At 37.2% G+C, this 26,606-nt stretch overlaps 1 protein-coding gene across 10 annotated transcripts in view; it reads left to right on the forward strand.

Annotated features, from left to right (window-relative positions):
- RPTOR (regulatory associated protein of MTOR complex 1) overlaps nucleotides 1-26,606 on the forward strand; it is a 503,724-nt gene that overhangs the window by 366,550 nt on the left and 110,568 nt on the right. For 9 of the 10 annotated variants that reach the window (XM_072645257.1, XM_072645259.1, XM_072645258.1 and 6 more), the window contains 4 exons: nucleotides 4,178-4,318; nucleotides 10,923-11,040; nucleotides 12,189-12,329; nucleotides 12,864-13,022. In XM_072645257.1, coding sequence (XP_072501358.1) covers nucleotides 4,178-4,318; nucleotides 10,923-11,040; nucleotides 12,189-12,329; nucleotides 12,864-13,022 — 559 coding nt within the window. The remainder of the gene's footprint in view (nucleotides 1-4,177; nucleotides 4,319-10,922; nucleotides 11,041-12,188; nucleotides 12,330-12,863; nucleotides 13,023-26,606) is intronic. The other variant, XM_072645263.1, reaches the window with a different exon arrangement.

Consider the following 26,606-nt stretch of genomic DNA (forward strand, 5'->3'; position numbering starts at 1 on the left):
CTTTAATTGCCTTCTCAGGGAAGGAGGAGGGAGAAAATTTGGAGCTCAAAATTTTTTTAAATGAAAGTCAAAAATTGTTTTTATATGTAATTTTAAAATGCATATATAAATTCTCCAAAAAAAATACCATACATCCTGATCTTTAAGGATCTATGTATGTGGCTCCAATGTAATATTCACAGCACCTATGGCAGCAATGAATATCCCGGTGCAACTCTAAATCACAAAATACCACAAACTCCCCACACGTAAGGCAGAATCAAAACATTTATTCAGACACCAGAAAGCCAAATCCATCATAGTAACAAAAATCTATACACAATAACAATGCAGAGGACAAGACCATCCCCAAGCCTTTCCCCCCTGCTAGGCTTCCCACAAACCACCTCCATTAAACAAATCACAAACAAGTCCTTTAACTCATGCCAGCCAGCAGCCTGCATCCTTCCTAGCTCTGACTGCTCTCACTTAACGTGAGAATGTGATAAGACCTTAGCCTGAAAGGGCCAAGGTCTCCCATTGCATCCTGGGCATCTCCAGCCTTCTGGATGAATATCTGGTCACTGGATCCAGATGGCTCTGGAGAAGAAAGTGAGGTTGGTGACCTTGTACAGGCCTCCCTCACTCAAATCAAAGTCAGCTTCAAGTCATGTCATCATCTTGATGTCATGGGCCTCTTCAAGAACAAAGGACAAAGACAAACTGCTCTCAAGACTAACTTCCTCTCAGCTCTGCTCTACCTCTGCCTCTTCCTGTTCCACCTATTCAGCAAACCCCTCCCACCACAGGCTCCATGTGACTCAGACTTCATGTGACCCAGGCAGGTCACATGGGCCTATTAATGAATGGGAAAGATCTCCCCATTTTAAATTACCATTACATACAGCCCCAAGATCTTTTTTTCATTATATAGGTCAGGTCAGTGGGGCAACTGGTATCAACAGAACTTTGCCATATAATAGGGATCACACAAAATAAACACATAAAACAATATCTTAGGGTAAGGCTTGATCATAAGCACTCATCATTCCCCCTCAACAAATGGGACCCAAAATCTTGGGGTAAGGGCTGAAGGTCTCTTCTTCCATAATTACTTGCTGCTGAGATTGGACATAGAGCTGTCCCTGCCCCAAGAGGTCCCATTCGAGAGGTCAGTTCTTTAGTTGTCATACAGAGCTTGCATGCCTCCAGGTCCAGGGGTGACACATCACAGTCATGGAGGGAGTTGGGGGGAGAGTGATATCCAACTGAAGCAATCAGATTGAGGGTACCAAGCCTGCAGAAAACAAATCTGATAAACAAGTTTAACAGACAAAAAGCCAAAAAGAAACAAGGAGACGATAACCAGAAGCAGACTAGATATAGGGTCACCCATATTTCTGGAGTCCATGAACCCACCATCATTGCTTCATTCACTGTTGTTTACTGTTTTCTAACTTGCAGTTTGGGGGTCATCCTTCTGGTTAGAGGCATACTTACTGTAATCTGAACTGGGGCCTGGCCAACCTCCCATTCTCCCTGCAGGTGTGATGAATTTAGATGTAATGTTTCAGAAGGATCTGCAGGGGCAGTTCTCATCTCCCTGCTCCGTCAAGCCTCTTTCCTTGATACATTTTATATAGTTCATTAGTTGGAATACCATCTTTTCTTCCAAAATCTACCCCTGATCTCAATAGAGCAGTGAACAATTCTTGTCAATCTATTCTAACTTTGAATCCGCTGGTTTACTCTTCTCTCTCTATGAAATTTATCTTTTTCACTGATTCTCACCATCCAAGATACCAACAATTTTCCATCCTTTGGGTGAACCAGCTCAAAATATCTGTGACATCCTGCTGAGTGAAATCCTCAATTACCTCCCCAAACACTGTAGGGAACCCCTGATTCTCCTGCTTCCTTCTTAGTACTGGCCAAACCTCAGCCTCCTCATTTGTTTCATTCTCCTCCCACATATCCTCCTGGTCTGTGTTTAGGACTGAATCAAGCCCAGCCTGTGCAAGAGCTGCATTCACTTTCCTATTGTTAACTTTCCATCTTCTGTGAGCCAAACCAGCAGCTTTTTCTTCCACCACCTGAAACTCTCAAGTTTCCTCTCCTAAAGGACAGTTTGAATGCTGCAGGATAAAAAGCTCCTGCAAACCAGCCAACTCCCTTTCCATCTGAGCCTTCTCCTCCAGCAGTTGTCTCTGCTTTTACATAGAATTTGAGAGCTTATTAGCAAGGCCCAGCCTCTCCTATGCCCCCCTGCCATTTCTTTCCCTGGTTCTATTGGTATTCCCTGCAAATATTTAAGTCTCTGGGTTCTTCCTTCTATAGCCTTGGTTCCCAGGTTTCACAGAACCTTGTGTCTTTATCCCATTCTCTTGCTAGGGAGGAATAAAAATCCTCCCACCCTGGGACATCCATAAACTTCCTAATGTCTCCTCTGCCTTTGAGAAGAAAGTGAGGTTGGTGACTTTGCACAGCCCTCCCTCACTCAAATCAAAGTCAACTATAAGTCATGTCATCATCTTGATGCCATGGGCCTCTTTGAGAATGAAGGACAAACACAACAACAACCTGTCTCCAAATAGAGGTCTGATAGTTTGGAATCCCATCCAGTTTATTCTATCCACTGCAGCTCCTAGTACCACTCCCAAGATGACTTCCAAGATTTCCTTTTCTGTATAGGAAAAGTCCCATCTCTGATGTATGTTAGAAACACTCCCATTTCAGTAGTTACAGGATGGTGATTGGTGGGAATTAAGGTGTTCTCTATTACCTTCTGTAGTTGGAGTACCATCTGTCCCATGTAAACTAGGCTAATTTTTCTTTAAAAGATATTATAGTCTTCCTCAAAACTTAATTTTTGTCTAGGACATTAAAGCTTGGACCACTTCCATAGCTTCCTGTTCACCATTACAAAAGTCATGGCATCTCCCTCAGGCTTCATACACACTTCTATTCCATGTGTCTTCATGGCAAATGAAGAAACAGGGAAAATCTGCCCAACTGAATTAATGCAATATCCTTGCTGAATGTCCCTTCCATACTAGGTCAATTTCTGTGTGTTGTTAGATGGTCTGCATCATCTCATTTTGTTTCTATCCAGAATCTGAACTACCAGAGTGACCTGAGTAAAGCAAAGCCTGCAGTATCTCCACTTCCAAGTCTATCCTTTGGGATTTTATGAGTGCAGTAATTGTCTTAAGGGAATGAAAGTATAGGGCTGAAATACTTACTCCTCTGCTCAAGCATGTCTATCAAATGAGAAAAAGAGGAGCTTATTCTCTCCTTATCCACCCCAGGTGCTCTGGGGCCATTTGGGCCCTCATAGACACTTAATCTTTGACATTATAATTGGGAAACGGAGACCTTCCTGACTGTTTTCCATTGTAAAAGCAGGAGAAAGTGATTACCAGTTAATACTACATGGACAGATAGGATAGTAGCCAATTCTAACTTGCCCAGCTACTGTCAAAGAAGTGGAAATAGAGGATGGAAGACTGAACTCACGGAACAACAGCTTAGTCAATTTGGCTGGAATTTAGAATGTATATAGCATGAAATAAGCCTGGAAAGGTAGACTGAGACTGAGTAGTGAAGGCTTTAAGGGACAGTCTTAGGAGTCTATAGTTGTTTCCTAGAGTCAATAAGGAGCTACTGCAGTTTATTAAAGAAGGGGTGATAGTTGTGCCTTAGGAAAATAATTGTGACTTCCCCTTTCATATGTGTATGTTATTTCACACAAACATACACAAAAACAAACAAATGGAAGTATTCTGTTTTCATTTTTGTACCTATTCAGATTTTTATTCATCCTTCAAAGCCCTACTCAAGTTCCAGCTTTTCTGTAAAGTCTTTTACATAGCCCCAGCCCACATGGTCTATTCACTTCCCTGTCCAAACTTCCTGTAGTGCTTATAAGCACTGTACATTTTTCCATTTAATATTATACTGCAATCATTTACGTTGTGTAATTTCTAAGTATGTAACGAGATTTTATAGTGCCTGAGTACAAAGACCATATTGTTTATGTTAGGTTTTTTGGCAGCTCAGTACATAAAATAGTATTCTCTCACTATATGTTGAGTTGGGTTGAATTAAATTAAATGTGAGGAATATCTGAAAGAGAGCCAAATTCAGATAGTAGGGAATAGTAGAAAGTATCCCTTAACTGTTTTCCTCTGCTTTTCAGGTTCGTTGTGCTGCAGTCTTTGCCCTTGGCACTTTTGTGGGTAACTCTACAGAGAGGACTGATCACTCTACCACAATTGATCACAATGTGGCTATGATGTTAGCTCAACTTATCAATGATGGAAGCCCTATGGTCAGGAAGGTAAGTGAATTGTACCACAAAGGATTAGCAGCAAAAAAAAAAGCCTTTCAGTGACACACTGGGGATTTGAGATTTGGTGGTCCCATCAACAGTAACAAGAGCCACTCACTTTATGTTTTTGTGCACTAGTTAAAGAGCAAATCCTTTAATGTTTGTTTAATTTCCTCTAAATTTCTTTTCTTCATTGCACAGACATATATTTGATTCATTTAGAAAACATTTGAATAGGCTGTATCTCCTCACAGCTTTTATGGTAGGCTGTTTCCTGCCTAGGAACAACATGTAAACACATTATCATGATTCAAAAGAGCAATAAAAAGCCCACATGTAGATGTAGAAATATCTCCCTCTGACCCCTTTGTTTGCTAGAGATGCTGCAGTTTCATGAAAACTGCTTAGTTTTAAGCTTAAATTGAAAGGAAGTGTGTGTCTTGTTCTAAGATTTCAGCTTAAATAATCCGTTTAAATCTTGTTCTAACATTTCAAATTCTGATGAAGGTGACCTTGGGAATTTCCCCCAAAGTGCTTGCATTTTTGAAGTGCAGTGTGAGAGAAAGAAAAGAGGCTAAGAATCTAACTGGATTAATTATAGTTTTTAGGCCTGGCTGGCACTACCTGGCTGTGTGACCTTTGCCAAGTCATTTTCCATCTTTAGACTTCCTTAGCTTTCTATTCCATTAAATTTCTCCATTAAAAAAGAATTTTTGGATTCTAAGGGCTTTTCTAGCTCTAACATTTTGTGACCTTAGACTGGTTTATTAGCATTATCTCTTACATTTTGTATCCTTTATAAAAAGAATAACTCCTTTATTGGTGTTAATTGATATAAACCCAGGTCTGCATTATTTTTTTCAAGAGCAGGGATTCATGAGGAACTATATCTAGAGTTCCCTTTGGAATTGTTTAATATATGTGTATAATAAGGTTGCCATATACCCCCTAGAACTCTCTTCTCTGCTTCAAAAGAGAAGTGGCTGCCTCAGGGCCTTAAAGAAAAAGAAGAAGAAGAGAAAAAATTATCAGCAAGACTAATCAATATATGGGAAAAGTCTGAACATTTATGCAGTATTCCACTCCCATAAACCTCACACCTCTGGAAAGGAGTCTCAGAGGAGGTGAGAGACTGGGAAAGGCTTCCCATAGAAGGTGAGATTTTAGCTGCAACTTAAAGGAAACCAGGAGGCAGAAATAAAGAGGGAGAATATTCCAGGCATGGGCAACAATCAGTGAAAATACCCAGAACTGGAAGATAAGAGTGTTTTGTGCAAAGAACAGTCAGGAGGCCAGTAGCACTGGATCACAGAATCAAAGTATAAGAAGACTGGAAGAGTAGGGTGGGAGGGTGTTACATAGCTAAAAGGGCTGTGGAGACAGCATTCTGAAGGGCTTTGAACCCCAAACAGATGATTTTATATTTGATCCTAAAAGTTAGAGGGAATGATTTTAGACATAGTCCATTCCCTCCATGAGCCTATTCTTAATTAATACCTTCACTTTTACCTTTTTCATTTTGATTTCTGTCTATACCCACAGAGATAAGCATAGCAGTATAACAGACAAGTATCAAACCTGTTAAGTTCTGTGCTACTGAGCATAATTTTATTTTCTTTAACCAAATACCTGCGTTGAATCAAACTCGTTAGAAATATAAGTAGATTGTTCTCTGCCTTAGTACAAGGAAACTAATGCTTCCACTGTGAGGAAGATACAGGAATCAAAGCAGTTGAATCAATCACTGTCTGGGTCAGAGCCCATTCTCTTAGGAATCCAGGGCTAACTTTCTGTTATTCTTCTTAGAAACAAAATATGTTCCCCATCTTCTATTATGCTATTTTATTTTATCTCTGTTGTGATGGCAGAGTTTTACATTAGGAGGCCTTGAATTATAAATTAAATACTAAATATTAATTTGTTACTGGTAACATGAAGTTTGTGGCAGTCTTTAGGGAGGAAGTGCATTAGGGGAATAGGGGAAGAAACATGACAACTTCACTAAATAGAGATTTAGTTGTTTTCCCAAGCTTTATGGAGGGACAATAGATGGACAGTATGCTTCCAACTTCTTTACTCTTTTCAGGGGCACATATTTGACTCTCCATAATTGTACCTCAGTTACCAGACCAGTCGTCTCAGTTTGTCTCCTTCTTTGGTACATGGGACTAGGCTGAATGTGACTATTGTATATCAACCATGAAGAGATGTTTTTGAAAGGTGCTCTCCTCTTTGGCTGAATGAAGTCTAATGAGCTAGATATCCAAGACTTCTTTCTGCTTTGAGCAGTTGCCATTCCTCAGATAGTCTAAAAAGACAGTAGGAGTCTGCATGGTATATGAATCTGTGTTCACTATATCGATGAAACATGACCAATGAATTAAACCCTCTCCATTAAATCAGTTTTACTATATACATATATATATATATATATATATATATATATATATATATATATATATATATATATATATATATATATATGTCCAGTTTTTTTAGCTAAGGAGTTTAAATTAAAGTTTAAATCTTTAATTCAAAGTTTCATTCTAATAAAGAAACTTATAGTTGTCCTTTCTTATAGAATAATTAGTATCCCACTTAAGTTGGAGAAAAGGTGTTTTGTTTTGTTTTTGGCCTGATGTGTTATTTCTATTTGAATAGAATTCCTCTTAAGGAAACTCCCTCTACAATTGCAATTTATAGAGTTTTCTTAATTACTGAACAGTTAAGTGCTTGGCCATAGTCACACAGCTGGTGTTATCAGAAGTGGAAACTGAACCCAGGTCTTGTTGACTTCTAAGGCTGAATATACCACACTGACTTTGAATTGCCATTTGTTGTTATTTTCCCCTAAACTGAATATATTTTATCTGGCCAAGTTTAGATCTTTAATGTAGGAGTCCTGGAAGATTCTAGTAAAGTCATATTATTTTGAACTTTTAATCCATCCGAAGGTATATAAAAGTATAAACGACCAATGAAACAGAATGGAAGCCACCTGTTGCTAAATGCCAATGAACTTTTATAACAGAAAACAGATTATTTCATTGTATGATATTTGTGTTTGTGGAGAGAGCTTTACATTTCCTTCTAATAATAGAGGCACAACAATTTGACAGTAGCACAGTTTGAGTGAGCTGGGATGAAAACTATTAAAAAATTCCAGACATTTGTTTGGAAGAATTCTTTTTAAAGTACAACTCTAGCATTAAAATACAAATAGGTCATTGCTAAAATCAGTATTCAAAAGTGTTTTTCAAACACCTACTATGTGCTAAGCATTGTAGTAAATGTTATAAATACAAACAAATCCCTACTCTAAAGGAGCTTACATTCTAATGGAGACAAGAACGTATGGAAGAATATATGGAGTATATATATATAAGTATAATAAATATATATATTTATATATATACTTATATTATATTATAAATATATATTTATATATATACTTATATATAAATATGTAAGTATAAAGCGAATAAACACAAGGTATTTAAGGATGAGGGCACTAAACGTTACATCAGGAAAGGCTTCATATTGAAGGTGATTGTTGAGCTAAAACTTAAAGGAGGAGATGGATTCTGTGATGTCAGACAAGGAGGAGGGCTGGTGTAAAGGCAGAAAGGCATGAAATGGATACCCTGTTTGAGGAATGGAGAGGCAGCCAGTTTGACAATGTCACAGAGTATAGGAAGTGGAGTCATATATAATAAGAATGGAAAGATAAGTTTTGAAAAGCTTTAAAAGCTGAAAAGATGAGTTTATATTTTCTTCTAGAAGTAATAGGAAGCCATTGGAGTTTTTGGTTGCTTGTTTTTTTAAGAAAATGACATTTATAGTCTGTGCTTATGGAAAATCACTTTTTCACTAGTGTAAATGATATGGTAGAGTGCGGAAAGATGAAACAAGGAGTTGAATAAATGGTACATTGCGATAGTCTAAGCAGGAGGTGGTGAGGTGGTGCATATGGGATTAGAGAGAAGGGGGTCAGATGCAAAAGATAGTATGAAAGAAAACGTAGCAAAGTTTGGCCACTGAATAGATAAGTGTGCTGAGAGAGAGAAAATTTGATACTGAACCTGGGAAACTGGAAGAATAGTTCCACAGTAATAGGGAAGTTTGGAAGAAGTTTGGGGAGGTGAGATAATGAATTCTGCGTTTGGACACGTCTCCAGGATATCCAGTTTGAAAAGGGTGACAATATGCAATACTCTCAGATGAGAGACAGCCATGCATCCTGGAGAGCATGGTCAGCAGAGTCATGCAACTAGAAAAGCACTCAGAAGAGTATCAAATATGGCAGAGCTTACTGGTAACTTTAGGAAAAGCAGCTGATGTTGAGTGATGTGGTAGGAAGACAGATCATGAAGAGTGAATGAAAGAGTGACAGTAGAGACTGCTTTGTCTAGAAGTTGAGGGGAGAGCCCCTGCCCAGACGTTCCCCCATTTCTCACCTGGCTGCCCTACTTTGAGGCTTCCCTGTCTGATTTCTCCACCATGCCCTCTTGGTAGATCCCCTTCCCTCCTCTCCCCCTCGCTTTTTGACTTCCTCTTGTGTTTTTTCTTCCCCCATTCAATTAACTGAAAGTTCTTTGAGAGCAGGCACTGTTTTTCTCCTTTTGTATTTGTATCCCCAGCATTCAGCATATTGCTTGGCACAGAGTAGGTGCTAATAAATGCTTATTGACTATTGATTAGAAAGAAAGTAGAAATATAAGACAATGGCTTGAGGAGACAACAGGGTGTAAGACAGATAAACACAGCACACAGTTTCATGGCTATGGATCCTGGGAAACAACTCTGAGAAATAATAACAAAATTTCACTTTACACACACTAAAATCCACCTTACTTACACTAAAATTCACCCTACATACATAGGGTTTCCTGAATATTTTTAAAGTTGGGAAAGATAGGAATGAATATTTAAAGGCAATAGGAAAAAAAGCCAGTAGAGAGATTGAAGATCAGTCACACAGAGGCTTTGATTGAGGCCTTTTGATAGAGACAGTAGGCAGGGTTATGATTAAGAGCACATGTAGAGGGTTTACCATTGGCAAAGAGAAAGGCTACCTTATGAGAAATCATGGGAAAGGAGGAGATAGGAGAGGTGGCAACAAGTTTTGAGATGAAGAGAAGGATAGAAGAGGGAACTCACAGAAAATGGCCTTAGTAGAATTAAGGAAAAATAAAAATTTTCCTTCCCAATTAGAAAACATCCTTCTCCTCACCCCCCTCCAAATTCCCCACCCTCCACACACACACACACACACACACACACACACACACACACGCCTCTTAAAGTTCCTAGATCATAAAGATCCTAGAATTGATTCCTGTTCCTCTAAGCATTGTCATTTTTAGAGTGATTGTTATATTATCTACCTCATAGGATTATTATAAGAAAAGCACTTAACAAACCTTAATGCACTATATTAATGTGAGTTGTTATTAGATTAATTGCTCAGAATTGTGTCAAATAAACCTAGTCTTACCATCCATTTAGTTGGCAGCAAAAATCAGGCCTTCCAGCTTGCCATGCTGTGCCTTTGACACATAGCTTAAAAACTTGTCAGTGGAGTGGGATCACTCCATGAATCTTGCTTTTTTCAGAGATTTAAGTAGAGCTTACTGTAATAGAGAAGTTTTCTCTTGGCCTTGTGACTTTGCCCAGTTATCCTCTTAAACAATAAGTTATTTCTTGAAGGCTTTGGTTTAAAGAACCTGTTTTTTCTGTGTTTTCTTAAAAAAGGATAGTAGATGAAGTTTGATTAATGTCTTAAATGAATAAAGAATAGTATAACAATAATAAAGAACAGTATAATAAAGAATAGTACAACTAAAATTTCTACCACTTTCAAATTTATTTCCAATGTGACTCTACAATCTTGTTGCAGTATTTTCTGTTCTAAAATAGAGATACAGTAAGAGATTTTTTCTTAATACCAAAGTTATTGAGTTTAAGGAACAGTTTCGTATTCCAGGGCTTCTAGACCTTAGAAATCTTAGAAAGTTTTAAGGTAGACACACTCATATATTGCCCCAATATATCTGTTTGTTTCAGATATATTCTTGGTTTAAAAAAAAGGAACACAAATTTCAATTCTAATAAATAGAAAAACTTTGCAGTTTGAGTGACAGTATTAACAGTAAGCATTGGATTCTGACTTGTGTTCCTTTTTCTACTTTATATGTATATAACCCATTAACGTCTCCACTTATACTTTGCTAGTTGTCCTTCAAATTCTGCCACTAATAGGTGTGCTCTAAATTGGGCGTGAGGCCGTTGGCTCCTTGGAGATTTGTTCTATGCAGACAACTCTTATTATCTCAATAACATGTTTGTTTTCAGAGATTCCTTTTTATGACAATTGTTGCAGAGTATAACAAAATTGTTTCCAATGCAAAAGCCGAGTCTTAAGTTTTCAATCTAAATTGCGTATTTTGTATTAATCTTGACTTTGTTTCTAGGTAGTTCCTCAGCTTCTTGAGGTCAAGCAGTTAGCCTAGTCTATTGGCTAAATTAGACTGCTTTTCCACAATGGGAGTTCCTTCCAAGCCAATCATTTAAGCTGCAGATAAGTGTTATTTTTCCTTCTCCCTCTCTTCAGGAACTGGTGGTAGCTCTGAGTCATCTTGTGGTTCAGTATGAGAGCAATTTCTGCACAGTAGCCTTGCAGTTCATCGAAGAGGAAAAGAACTACCCTCTGCCTTCCCCGGCTGCCACAGGTACATCTTCACTCTGGGTAACTGAAAACCTCAAAGCCGAGGTTACTCTGAAACAATGCCCTGGCTACACAGAAGCTGCCTTCTTGTGGCTTCTTTACTTTTACTAACCCTACTTCAGGAGAATGGTGTTCACAGGCTTTTTGGTTATTTGTCTAGCTTCAAATATTCACCAACTGTTCCATAGGCTGTTTTCTTTCTTTTCCTTGTTCTCATGTGTTTGGCTTCATTTAGGGAAGGAAAAGGAATTGCCATTGACCCGCTTATTTTTCCTTATTTAATGTCATTTTGGAAATTGCATATGGTGCAAAATTTCTAAGGATAACAACTGCTACAACAGGAACTTGAGGAAGAGAAAATTGAACTCTTCCTGTGATGAGTGATTTAATCTTTCCTTTCTCTGTAGCTGTGAGATCACGTTAGAAAGCTATGTTTTCCCTCTCTTTGTCCTTTTAGCTACAAACTGTAGTCATCTTTAACATTTACATTTCATTCTTAAAGGGTCTCAAAGGACAGGTAAAACTGCCCTTGTTTCTAAAATCCGCCTCTCTCTGCAGTGAGGACAATGAACTGTTCTCCACCAGTACCATTGCTTTCAGTAACTCAGGGAAGCAGAAGAAGAATCAACTTGTCCTGTGAAAACAGACAGTGAAATTTAGAGAGGCAGATTACAACTAGCAGACTTCAAAACTAGACAGAACACCAGAGCTGTCCCCTGTGCTGGGTCACAATCAAAGAAGTAATTCAGAAGGAAACAGACCTGTACATAGATCATTAATAGCACTTCCTATCACATACTGTTTTCTTAGAATTCATCCATTCCCAAAATAATTATGGCCAACTCTCATTAGAGTAGAATAATATACATCTCTCCAAGCTACAAAATTTGTATTTTTTCTCAGTTTTTTCCATTTTCTTCATTGTTAATCATTGAGCTCTTTTCTTTGCTAAAGTGCATTGCAATATAAGGTACTTCCCACATTTGAATCTAACAGTGATAGATATTGCTCCAGGAATCATTTGTTTCTGCAGTTGTTGCCACCTAAAAACCCTTAGTACTTTTGATCAGTTGAAAAACCTACTTCTCTGTGTTTAAGCCTGCGGTTTATCCTTTTTTACTCCTGTATGTAATTTTTCTTCTTTCCTGCTAGAGGGGGGAAGTTTGACACCTGTGCGAGATGGTCCATGTACACCTAGACTTCGCTCAGTCAGCTCCTATGGAAATATTAGAGCAGTTACTACAGCACGAAGTTTGAATAAGTCTTTGCAGAATCTGAGCTTGACAGAAGAATGTAAGACACTTGAATTTTCTTTATTGAGAGGGGGTTTATCTTTACTGCTTTTTCTATATGCAGTCCTTCCTAGTCACCTTTTCTGCTGGTATACACATGCCATGAAATGCCATCTGCTAACATTTTTATTAGCCGGCTGCTCACATGCACAGTATCTCCCTACCAGTTATTGACTGTGGGCTTTTTCCAGAGTAATTATAGTTAACCTGCAGAATGACCTATGTGTGTAGCAATCAAACAAAAATCCATCTTGATGACACATTTTAATCACCAATGAATAATCCATACCTTTTTACTTATAACTAGTAGATGTTGTGTATATACAGTGTTTATTGGGAGTACATTTCTTTTCAAAAGAAGCATAACTTTTGTCTCTATGTGTGTGTGTATGTATATGTATGCATTCTGCTCTCTCTCTCTCTCTTAGATTAATTATATACTTTGAAAGCATGTAATTTAATAAGACCAAGTGATTAGTTACCAGAAGAGAATACTTAACTTTTTCTCCTTCTCTCCTCCCTTGCTTCTGGACAGCTGGAAGCTCTGTTGCATTTTCCCCAGGCAATCTCAGCACCAGTAGCAGTGCAAGCAGCACCTTGGGAAGCCCTGAAAACGAAGAGTACATCCTTTCATTTGAGACAATCGATAAGATGAGAAGAGTCAGCTCTTATTCCTCACTGAATTCGCTCATAGGTAAGCTCCATATTTTCTTCTCTTGAGAGCTCTTCCATCTCTGAGGTTTGTGATTCTGTAACTCATGCCCAACTTGATTCTTTATGCTTTCTTACTACCATGAAGATACTCTCTGTAGAGTAAAACCAACCTTTTCCACATTAGTTTGTCACCTGAGTAGATCAATTCCTCAGATTCTCTCACTTTAGAGAAATGGACAAGAATTATGTGGAAGAAATCAAGAGTTGAAATGGACAGTGTACTTAATTGCCCTCTCCTTAACTGCCTTGTATTTTTTCTTTTTATACTTATTCTATATATATATTTAAACCTCTTTTTTGTTAAGATGCTTTCCTACTTGCTTTTTTACATCTATAGCTGAACATATAATTTCAAGGAGGAACAGGATGGATGGGCATGTAAGAATTTTAGTTTGCAGAAGTCTACTGAAACTTTTCATCTTCCTTTTTGAACTGTTTGAGGGGAGCTAAGTTACAAGGATTAGAAAACTTTTTTCCTATCCTTGATGCTCTGGTTGAGGATTTTTGAAAAGCTGTGTTTTACTGTGTTCCACATTATTGCCTCTGAGAATTCTATTATCATATACTCAGTCCAGAAGAAAACATTCTCATTTAATGTCAATTCAGCCACATTCATTAATTCATCGTCTGCTATGTGCTAAGCACTGTGCTAAGCACTAGGGATACAAAAAAAACCCAAAAAGCAAGAATAATCTCAACTCTCAAGGAGCTCACAGTCTAATGGGGGAGGTGAAACGCAAACAACTTAAACAAATAAGGTATATGCAGGATAAATTTAAATTGATCTCAGAAGGAAGACACTAAGATTAAGGAGGCCTAGGAAAGGTATCTTGTAAAAGGTAAAATTTTTGTTGAGGCTTGAAGTGAATGAGACAAGCCAGGAGGCAGAGATGAGGCAGGAGTGTATTCTAGGCATGAGAATCAGCCAGTCCAAAGGCACAGAGATCTTCTTTTAGAAACAGAAAAAAGGCCAATGTTTTAAGGGGGTCTCAGAATGGAAGGGAAAATAAAATGCAGAAAGTTGGAGCTAGGTTAGATTATGAAGGGTTGTAAAAACTAAACAGAGAAATTTATTTTAAGTGAATTTAGTACAATAACACTAAATACTAAATAACAGTCAGCATCCAAAAGGATCTTATAGGCTAGTGATCAAGCTGAGTCTAACAAGATGAAATTCAATAGTAAATCATGTAGTCTTGAACTTAGGTACAAAAAAATCAATTTCACAAATACAGGCTAAGGGAGACATGGGTCTACAGCAATTGTTCTGAAAGGGATCTTGGACTTTTGATATATCATAAGCTCAATACGAGTCATTGTGTCCTTGTCAGAACTCCTCTGGAGTATTGTGTTCAGTTATGGCCACTGTAGCTTAAGAACACTGATAAGCTGGAGAATGTCCAGAGGAAGGAAATCAGATGGATGAAGGGTCTTAAGTCCATTACATGAGAAGCAATTAAAAGAACTGGACATGTTTAGCCTAGTGAAAAAAAGACTTGGAGGGGAGACATCATAGCTCTTTAGAGGAATGTCATGTAGACAAGTTATTGGAATTGTGTTGTTTGGGAAGAAATGAGAGCAATGGGTCCAGCGTTGTAAAGAGTCTAATTTACGATTTATAGTAGCAAAAACTTTCTAGCAGTTATTGTTGTCCAAAAGTGGAATGCCATTCCTTTAAAGGTGATGGTTTCACCTTCCTTGAAAGTCTTCAGGTAGAGACTTGATGACCACTTGTCAGGTATGTTACAGTGGGGATTCCATCTTTTGAGGACTATACTAGATGGCCACTGAAGTCCCTTCCATCTCTCAAACTCTGTGATTTTGTTACTATCCAAAGATTAATTGGAAGTTACTGGAGAGTATTGAGTAGATAACTCTTATGCTCAGATTTATATTTAAGGAAAATTGTTGCTATACCTTTGTAGAGGGTACCTTGTAGTAGGGAAAAATGAGATAGGAAGATGAATTAGGGGCCCATTGTCATAATCTAGGTCAGCAGTTTTCAATGTGTGATCTCAGTGTGTCCCCAGGATTCTTTTGGAGCAGGGTGGGTCTATAAGGCAAAAGCTATTTTCATAACTATGCTAACTCATTTCATAATGACGTTAGCATGGTAAATATTGTTAGATGTAGCCCACATAAACAGAAACTCTGAGGATTTCTCAGAGTGTAAAGAGGTTATCCTGCTGAAAACAAATGATCTAGATGAAAGGTAATTAGGATCTGAACAATAGTGGTCACTGTTTTGAGTAGAAAACGGGGTCAGGCACAAGAGATTTTGTGGAACCAAACATAACAAAATTTGGTAACCAATTAGATATGTGTACTGAGGGAAAGAGAAGGTTTGAGGACAATGCCAGGGTCATAAACCTGAAAGACTAAAAGAATAATGTTGGCTTTCACAGAAGTAGTTGGAAGAGAAGTGGTTTATGGGGGGAAGTAATCAATTCTGTTTTGTCATGTTGATTTTGAGTTGTTTCTGGGATATCCAGTTTAAAATGTCCAGTAAGCATGCTGATGCAATGCTAAGGCTCAAAGGAGAGGCAGTCTGAATATACAGATCTATGAGTCATCCACATAGATTTCTTGTTATTTTTCAGTTGTGTCCAACTCTTTGTGACCCCATTTGTAGTTTTCTTGGCAAAGAAACTGAAGTGGTTTTCCACTTCCTTCTGCAGCTTATTTTACAGATGAGGAAACTGAGGCAAACAGGATCAAGTGATTTTCCCATGGTCACACAGCTAGTAAGTATATAAGGCTGAATTTGAACTCATTCTCCTAATCCAGACCCAGCACTCTATCCACATCATCACCTAGCTGCCCTGGAGTTACCTGCATAGAGGTGATCATTAAACCCCTGGTAACCCGTGGTGATAGAGGCACCAAGTGTTAGTGGGAGAGAAAGGAAGAGGGCCAAGGAAGGAGACTTAGGGAAAACAGACACAGTTAGAAAGTATAATATGGACAATGAGCCAACAAAAAGAGCTTGAGGAGCAGTGGAGCACTTGGACAGGTAGGAAAGAGTAGTGTTATGAGACACACCAAGAGAAGAGAGCATTCAGGAGGAAAGCCTGATCAACTGTGTCAAATGTAGCAGATAGGTGAAGAAGGATGAAGACTAAGAAAAGATTGTTAGAACTTTCAATTAAGAGCTCATATATAACTTTTAGAGAAGAATTTTCAGTTTGAGTGATATGTGATAGGAACATCAATTACAAAGAATTGCCGAGTGAGTTAAAGGAGAGCAAGTAAATACTTGTACTGTCAATTTTTCTAGAAGTTTGATTGAGAAAGAAAAGAGAGATACAGGACAATGTCTTGAGGGGATCATAGGGTCTAGTGAAAGTTTTTTAGGATAGAAGAAATGGGTACATTTGAAGATAGTAGGGAAAGAATTAATAGGAAGAAGTTGAAAATAGAGAATTTGAATCTTATAGAGAAGCTAAGAGGATATATGATCAAGGGTCTATATAGAGAGTTTGGTATTAGCAAAGAAAAATACTGCCTTACTGTCAGGAGACCAGTAGAAAAGAGGAAAATTGTGGGTATGGTGTCAAGGAGTTTTTAGGTAGAGAAAAAAGGAGAAGCACAGCCCATGTCTTATGGCATCATGTTTCTCAGCTTAGAGATATGGTCCTCAGCTTAGAGAGAGGAAAAAGGAGAAGATGTAGGAAGCTTAAGAAGAAAGGGGTTATAATGCCTTCTTTGAGGAATTAAGATTATTTAACAAAATGGTAGAAATTCTGTAACACATAAAAGCACCTATAAGTCAGAAATTTGAAATCTTTCCTGGACTGATAGATAACAGATCGCTGTAGTATAAATATTGACACCAAAATATTCTGGACACATCAGCCAATGAACTGTACTGGAATTAAGCCATAATCATGGGTCAAATTATAGCCCACAATTATCTAGACATAATACCGATCCATAAAAGGACAATAGTGTTAAAAGATGTCACTATACTAAATACTCAGCATTTCTAAGCTGCATGAAATAAAAAGTTTTCAAAATATAAAGATCTAGACAAGGAAATCAAATTCATGTGGAAAAAGGAAGAGAAGTAAATAATGTATATTGTCTAGTCTACAGCTGGTGTTGTGATATATGTTTTCAGCAAACCTTCAGAAGATCAACTTATAATACTTTTATTAAACTACAGAAAGCAACTATTTTATCCATTTCTGCAAGCATTTTGTCTCAGAACTATGTCTCTGTCACATTAAAAAAGATGAGACCAAGATAATAATAATATTGACATCCCCTCAAAATATAACCTACCATCCAAGAAACAAAGGAATAGGCAGTGGCCAATAAAGTATTACTAGCCAAGATGATTTCCAGTGAGAACTCTATATGCCCTGAAGCTGGTACTGTAGCTGTGAAAACCTGACAGTAATCCTGAAATTCTGACTATTTAGGTTCTAGTGATATCATCAAACTACGTTAGCCTGCTTTTCATTATGTGATGAAATTGCTTCTATGAGTCCAAGAAATAGATAGGGTGGCATAGGGTTGTCGTGGTCAACAGTGGTCATGATTATGAACTTGACACAGCATATTCGAAAGTGAAAAATGCTCCTTTGTCTTCTGATACTACCAGAAATCAAGATGCGTTGGAACAAATCTGAAATGCCAGTAATACCCCACCTGATGGAAATGGTTTGATTCTAAAATATGAAATGGAATGAAGAAATGAATGCTTTCATTTTGTACTAGAACTATATCATATCAAAATGGAAACATTTTGCCAATTATAGGCAAGGGCTTCAAACTGCTTTTTATCCACAGTCTGCTCAGCTTCAAGTCATAGTACCCTGTTACTGACCAGTACAAATCACTAATAAGAAACAGCTTCATCCCTAAGCCTAGCTTAGACAGTAACACAAAAGAAATTCAAAAATATGAAGAGGGAGAAGATGAAGGCACCAAAGTTATGCAAAATTTTCCATGAATTCAAACTCTAGAAATTATACTTAATAATAAAGTTCATGATCAAAACAGGAATACTATTTGCAACGATTTTGCTATGGAAATGGACATGCTTAGCCAACCAATTTTACCAAAATAGTTATTTTTAAAAGTTGATATCTCTTCTTGTCATCATGCACAAACACATTCTCCCACAGTACTTGACAGAAAACATTAAAACATTTCATATCCTTCACATAATAGTCTATAGAGCTGTTGCCATTGAGAGCCATAGGAGAAAAGATGGAGCTATCAAGTAATACTCCTTAGGAAAGATGTTAAACCCCACCATGGCAGAAGTAACCTGAGAGAGCTATTGAATATGTACAGTAAGATACTGAAAGAAGTCATCAGTATCTAGCTCATACACATAATAGAAAATGCCATCATTAAAGGCAACAGAAAAGAAACCAATTAAAGGCAACAGAAAAGAAACATGCAGAAAAGAATATAGAATACAAAATCATGTCAGAAATTCTTGATTCTTTTAATCAGCAATTGAAATCAGAAGTCAAAAAAATAAAAGGTAAAGATCACGAAGTACAAAGATGGAAATTAACAATTCAGCATCAATCAAAACATTTACTACTGATACTTGAAAAGTAAAGAAATCAGTGGCAAAATAATATCCCTAAAAAAAGGAAAGTCTCATAAGTTTATAATCACCTAAGTTTAAGTATTAGAGCTGTCCAGAAATAAATTGGACTGCCTCCAGAGGTGCTAGTCTCTTCCTCAGAGGTCAGCTGCTAGCAAACGTTGAGTGACCATTTGTTATGTATTTTGTGTATCCACATTCCTTTTCTAACCCATTAAAGCCTTTTTAATACATAATGTACCTGAAATTCCATTTGTAGTTAAAAAATAGAGAACCATGCTTTGTAAGTCTACATTATAGTACTTCCCTATCCAAAACTTCCTACCTATATGTCACAGCCAGACTAGCTCCTAACTCTAAAGTCCATTTACACAGAAGGTCAGCTTTTGGTCTAACATTTGGTCAGAACATTGGATAGGAATAGATTATCTCTGAAGTCCTAACCTGCTTAAAATTCTGTAAACCTATTACTTTGACCAAAGTCACACAGCTAGTGTCTGAGTCAGGACTCAAACCATAGTTTTCTCAATCCAAGTCTAATCTGTTGTTCTTTCTACTCTACCACCATTTATTGTTTGATGCAAACAGTTCTTCTTCTCTGTAGGTACAAGATCTTTCCTTGGCACTGCTAATAATTATTTCTGTTTACTGAGGAAACATGGAGAGCCATAGGAGAAAAGATGGAGCTATCAAGTAATACTCCTTGGGAGTATTTCTGTTTCCTGAGGACACAGAAATAATTATTAGCAGTACCAAGGAAAGGTCCTTGGTATCAGAAACTCTCAATGAAGAAACTCCCTCTACCAGAGCAGATTGGCACCTGTTTAAGAACTATAAGTATCAGAGAGTTGCCTGGTTCACTTGAGAGTTTCAGTGACTGGTCTGGCTACTGTCCCATTCTATGACCATTAACAAATGATCCAAGGATAGCTCGGTTTCTGCATATATAAAATGAAAAGGTGGAAGTTTTCCTAACACAACCCAATAGCTTTCCCATACACTGTCATTAGTGAAACACTTGAGTCTCTCCCTTTTGGCCACTAGAGAGCTCTCTTCATGTGGGGACCAGCCAACATTTATTTGGAAATATTTGTTGAAATCTTCTGCCTTCTTCTAGTCAGCATTTAATCAGTAAATTAAACTTCCTACTGAAGGAATATTGAAAGACTATTTTTCCATCCTTTGTATTACAGTTCAGATTTTAAACTTATTTATCTGTACTGATAGAGTTTTTCAGTTGAATTTTCATGCAAATTCATATAGGTATTTAATGGAATAAATATCTAACCTACAAGATTTCAGTACAATCTGTTTCAAACATGTGGTAGCAAATCCTTTTACATCCATTATCCCCAACCTGTTCTCTTAAAAAAAAAAAATCTGAAACCCATTACTGTTCATCCATTGATTTTCTAAGCACCTTGTAACAAATAGTATTCAATTCTGACCTGTCCTGAATCCATGACATTAGAGCTAATTTATAAACTTCTGCTGAATGCTTTTTCTGGTACTAACTAGGGAAAAGAAATAATCACTTCTCAGAAAGATGATATAACTTTTTCCTCTAAAAAAACTAAACCGCAAGCTGCAGAGGTTGAAGATTGCTCTAAGTTGAAGTCCATAGTGTACTGTGGAGATACTGACTCCTGGAATAATGTGCCTTTGTGTTTGATGCACGCACTGAAGAGTTGTTTGGCCATAGTAACAATTCATATGGGAAAGAGCTTGTAAGAGGGACAGAAACAGAGGAATAAGACCAGCATGTGAATAAAACCCTCACGCCATGCTTATTCCCCACTAATTCAAAAATAAAAGTGTCATCCTTGCTTTCTCACTGTACTAAAGGGGAACCATGAGATTTTAACCTAAAAAGAAATTAGAATAATACAAAAAGCTAGAGGGGATAGAATTTAACCACTCCTTGTCTCACTAACTAAGCTGCACCACTATCAGTTATTCTTCCCCAGCCCTTCCTTTCTTTTTTCTCTCTTTGCTAAGACTCAAAACTCTGATCATTTTTTTCCTCACCAAATCTGATTCTTTTAGCATTTGTGCTGAAGAAAGCTTCTCTTTTATCTGTGGCTCAGACAAGCTTTAGAACAGTTGGTGGGAAATGTCCCAAAATGAGCTAGAGATAAGGAAAGGAAACTTAAGAAAACAAAGTAGCTACTCTCCGAAGCTTGCCTCATTCATATTCAATCAGACAAAGCTCATATCCACCTGTAAATGACGGTGCTTATATAAGTGTTTAAAATTCATAACCTAGACAGAATTCCATTACCTTCAGCATTTGCCTGTTTAAAGTCAATTTTTTTTTCATTTCAACCAAAGAATAGCAATCTCCTTAGCCTAGTTCACTGAATGTGCTAAGAAAGGTTTTCAAAATCTTGGCAGCCTGGAACATCCCATCAAACTCATCATTCCTTCTTTCACCACATACCCCTCCCCTCAACCACCAACAGAACTAGTTCCTATCAGTAGGCTTCTTATTTCTGTTAGTACGTCATTCACTGTTCCCTCAGTCACCTAGGCTTTGGACCTATGAGTCATGTTTTTACTCTTCTCTCCATTCTCCATACCCATTCACCACAGCCCACCTTGATGCTTCAGTTCTAAGTGACTCCATCCTTTCAATTCCCAATGCTTAATTCAAGCCCTTATCACTTCACATTGGTCCAGCAACTAGTCTCTCACCTTCAATCACTACCACCCCTCCCCACCGAAAGCTCTTCTGTACAACACTACCAGATTACTTTTCCTTCAAGACAACTTCACACATCACTTCTGCACCAAAGAATTCAGTGGCTGATTGTAGCCTAATGCTCTTAGCTTGGCATTTAAGATCTTCCACAATCTAACTCCCTACAATTTTATCTACTCTTAGTTCCTTAGACAATCTTATCATTACAATCAAACTAATCTATTCAGTCTGCTGAACCCACATCATGTTTCTTTCTGTGTGAAATATTTTTCCCCTTCTATCTGTTGATGTTTTATTCATCCTTCAAGGTCCACCTCACTTTTTGCTTCTTCTGTGAAGCATTTTCTGACTGACCAGTCCACTGTGTTCTCTCTCCTTCCTCTAAACTGATATATCACTTACTGTCAGTCATTTGGCTTCGTGTACATATTGTCTGTTTCCTCTTTCCTGTTTGGTCAAATTATATTTCAGGCTCATGAAGAGAAGTCTCTGTTTTATATTTCTTTGTAGCCTTATTGACTAGCACAATGCCTTCATATTAATAAGTATTCACTAAATGTTTATGGGTAATGATTCCTCACCTACCCTAATAGTTCCAAACAAATCAGTTTAATTTGACTTCCAGGGACTTGTTTAAGGAATGAGAATATTAGAATCAGGTATACTGTTCATGATGAAAAATTGTTGTCCAAAATTATATGATCTAAGAAATGGTGGGACAGAAGTGGGATGAAATGAAATGACACTATATAAGTCAATAACATTTTAAATGGCATATTTATTTGAATATATTTTACAATAAATTAGTTGAGCCTAGTTTACAACTGAAGGTATTTTCCCCAAAAGGACTTTTTAAAGAAACCCTAAACTTATAACTCCATTTTTTTTATCAGAGATTTTTGCACAGTATTTACAGAGCATGATCTTTTTGAAATCCTATAGGAATCATGTTTGAATGCCCACCATTCCCCATTATTTCTGCTCCCATTCTCATCCTTTCCTCCTCTTGTCATGAAAGAGCAGGTACCTGAAGACCAGAATCAAGAAAATTATAGAACTCATATCTGTAATCTTATTCCTGAATAATTAAAAAAAATTGCTTTCTTTTTGAATCTCCATAGTCACCAACTACAGATGGCATTCCTTCTCCTTAAGCATTTATGCCTCCAAAGTCAGCCTTCTTCCAGTCTTCCACTTGCTGGGTGTCTTCTTGTCTTATTTTAACATCAGTATTCACATCAGTAAATATTTGAAACCGTGGTGATAGCATCTTTTTTTTTTTTTCAAACTTCCATGGGGAATTTTTAAAAAGAAGATACCTTAAGCTATGTTAATGCTAAGTCTTTCTATAATTCTAGAATTCCTATAATTGTAAGTTCTAAATTACTAGTTTATTTTGCTCTGATTATAAACGATGTTGGTTTCTAGCCTCCTGAGGGGAAGAGGGATGTTCATTTACCAAAGAGGAACATAACTAGTACTTCTGTAGAAAAAACTGCAGAATATTTGAAGGGAAGGTTTTACAACCCATTAATCTGATCTCTTCGTGTCGGAAAAGAGTACTGAGAAAATGAACAACATTGTTTTCCGATGCCACAAGATTAATTATGTTTTTATAGCAAAAATCCATGATTAAAGGCTATCCTTAAGTGTGTCATTGTGAGACTGAAAATCTTTGCTGGAAAGATTATGTGAGGCTCATTGACTGTCCATGATGAGAGAGAATAGAAGACATTTTATTCCCCATGTGAGCAATTTAATTCCTTTATGCGTTGAAGGACAGTAGTTCCCAGCAGGTAGCAAATGGTAAGAGAAAATAAACTCTGTCAGGTATCATCCCTTCCCCCTAAAGAACTAGTTTGGAGTAAAGTAGGTATTACCTTATGAAGAGGAGTTAACAAGTCATATATTCCCTTATACCTGGAAGCTGGGGGGCAGGGGGGATGGCACAAATGCAATGAGTCAAAGCCAAACTCCACAGCTTTCCATTACTTGGTTCTGAGATGGGAGAAGAGATCACCTTACTACTCTGCTTACCTCACTGAAGCAGAGAAAAATGCCAGTTTAAGGATTACAGTCTCAAAAGGAATCAGCTATTACTAATTCTTTTGAAGAATTGAAAAGCCCCTCACTCAGGGCCATTGATTTAGAGCTGAAAAGCACCTTGGAGGTCATCTAATCCATAGTCTTATAAATGAAGAAACTGGTCCCCAAATAGGGAATATGACTTGCCCAAAGTCAATCAACAGTAAGTGACAGAGTTGGGTTTTGAACTGAGATGTAATCCTTAAAACCATCGGGTAGATCTTTTATAAAACACTTTCAGTCTAGATGTGGAAACATATTTTCAGAACTTTAAAAGCACTTGAGGGTTTCAACTACTTCCAGATACAGAAGCTCTCTCAATATCTAGCAGCTCAAATCTCCATCCTAGTTTCCTGTTTTGTTTTGTTTTGTTTTGTTTTTTTATTATGTGAGGGAGCATTCATGAATGCCTGCCACCTCCTTAGGATAGACTAGAGTTGGTTATGTCTAGCTCCCAATCTGTGTTGCTACTGCTCTGATGTTATGTGAATTGTGTCTCTTTTTGGAAACACCATATTTTAAATCATGATTGTTGCTATAACTGACCCAGGGAGTGGGACTGTTGTAGCCAAAAAAAAAATTAGATAAAGATACTAGTTCCTTTTCATTATCCCCATTTATATCCTATCATAATGAACATCTGTGCCAATCACTGTAGTCAGGGAGGATGATTTAAAAATCAGAATTGTCTATGTTGTGCTAATGATTGGAACTGAATTGAACCATGAGCTCTGCCATAATAAAGCCAGGATATTCTGCAAGAAAAGTCAATGACTTCCAATGGTTAATAAAACTATAGTTTAACTCTCTCCTGTGATCATCTCATTAATTTTTTTAAAAATCTACTTTTCAAACTGATCATTTCCATTAGTAGCGCTCATTTTAAATTTGCTTATTCATATATACCCAGTCATGGGATCAGTTCTAGAGTTGGGAAGGACCATAGGGGTCATCTAATCTAAACTTTTAATCCTATTCATCTCTTATTCTTTTCCTCCCTCCTCCCATTTTTCATCATGGTGTTCATTATATGAAGTCAAACTGAGATTATTAGCACACGGGTTGTTCCCTCCCTTACAGCATTTTCACTGTCAGAGCATTACAGGCTTCCAACATGCTGCTTTAGATACATCACTGAAATGAGTCAGAACTTTCATTTTTGACCACAAAAAAAGAAGAAAAAGAAAAGAAAATGGAGGGGAGCACAAGATGTGAAGCACCACTTCTAATGAGTTGGAGACATCCATAGGCTCTCATAGTGAAGAGGAATCAAATAACCGAGCCTTTTGGTCTTATTTTTGTTTCTGATAGTTGGCTACTATATTTCATACCCGTATGGGTGAAGACGTTCCCATTTATCCAACCTACCCTTTCTGTAAATTCTGTACATTATAATAAGGTGATTCTAAAAAGCAGATTCCCTTTTACCCACCTTCCTTTTTCCTTCTTAAATGAAATCCCAATGTGGCAGTTTCTTGGTGGTCTTTATGTAACTCATATCACTGAACCAGACATATTAAGAGACCTCCTGCAAAGAGAGAAACATGGACTTTAGAGGATTTTCCAACAGGGTTTCTTGGCTACTTTCACAGATTATTTTTCTCTTTCTCAAGTAAGTTCTTCTTTGATCTGGATAACTTTCAGTCTGGTGATATTTCCACATCTTTTCCCCATTTTTCAAGCTGACTTACCCATTTTATTCCCAAACTAAGACCACATCAAATGACTGGTGAAAAGTACATGATGCAATGATTTGAGTTGGTTTATTTCAATATGACTTAGTATCTTCTTAAAACTAGGATGAAATTCCTCAATATTTCTCCAGTAATCAAAGTCCAAATTTATGTTGTGTCTTACATATTTGTAATTGTGCCACAGTGTGGAAAAATAAGCTTTTCTTAGTTAACATACTTACATGATAAGACTGGGGAGAAAATTTGAATGCAGGGTACATAACCAGCCAAAACAATAATAAATATCAGCCTCAAAATGAATATTGGGTTTTGTTGTTTTATTTTGTTTTTTAACCTCTCAGTGATTAAATTAACTACAACTCTAGGAACATTAGTGATGGTTAGAGTTTATACCAGGTATAAACATCTACCCATATAGTGGTAATTGACCAGGGGAGAGGAGGGCAGGCCCAATGTTATAGTATAGTTTCTTCATTGTCACTTTAGTTACCATATTTGCTTTCAAATCACTTATAATGGTTTCAAAACATCTAATCTACCCTGAAAGGACAAAAATTTGCCACTATTGAGAATTTGCGTCAGGCTCTAATGATAACTGCAAAAGGAGAAATCCAAAAATGTTTTGATTGATGAAGAATAATTGAAATAAATGTATCATTTTCCATTTCTATGTTGAAGGAAGATAATATTAATTTGCCCATTTAGGTTCTTATATACTTACTTTTGAAACTCAATCTCACTCCATTATTGTCCCACCTTGTACATAAAAATTATTTTGGTAAAATTTAAATTAAGATGGGAGTATCATTGAGTTTATAAATTATTGTATGTAGTCTTAAAGTTGGAGAACAACTGGTATAGAATCCATTCAAGTAAACAACATCTGTCGGATCACTTATTATATTTAACTACCTACCAAACGTGTCAGAAAGATTCACTAGCAATTTGCTAATTAGCTACCCATTTAATGTGGCACATTTTTAGTCACATTTTAATATCCTTTTCAGTACTGAACAGCATTCTTCATTTTCAACAAGGAAATTGCCTAGTTCCCAAGTTAGGCAATGAACTGCAGAAGCAAGGGTAAATTTTATCTCCTCAGCTTTATTTCTTACGGTAACCCGACTTGACAAGTTGGCTCCAACCAAATGGATTTATCACTGTGCTGTGAATAGGCCAAATCCATTTCTGCTTCATTCTTTTTTTTATTATTATTATTTTTTTTAATGTTTGTTTATTTATTTTTAGTTTTAAACATTCATTTCCACAGAATTTTGAGTTCCAAATTTTCTTCCCCTCTCTCCCTTCCCCCCACCCCATAACACCTTGCATTCTGATTACCCCTTCCCTCAATGTGCCCTCCCTTCTATCACACCCCATCCTTCCCTTATCCCCATCTTCTCTTTTCTTCTAGGGCAACAGTGATTTCTATACCCCATTACCTGTATTTCTTATTTCCGAGTTGTATGCAAAAACAGTTCTCAGCACTCATTCCTAATACTTTGAATTCCAACT

The sequence above is a fragment of the Notamacropus eugenii genome, chromosome 2, assembly GCF_028372415.1.
Source record: "Notamacropus eugenii isolate mMacEug1 chromosome 2, mMacEug1.pri_v2, whole genome shotgun sequence".
NCBI classification, from domain to species: Eukaryota; Metazoa; Chordata; class Mammalia; order Diprotodontia; family Macropodidae; genus Notamacropus; species Notamacropus eugenii.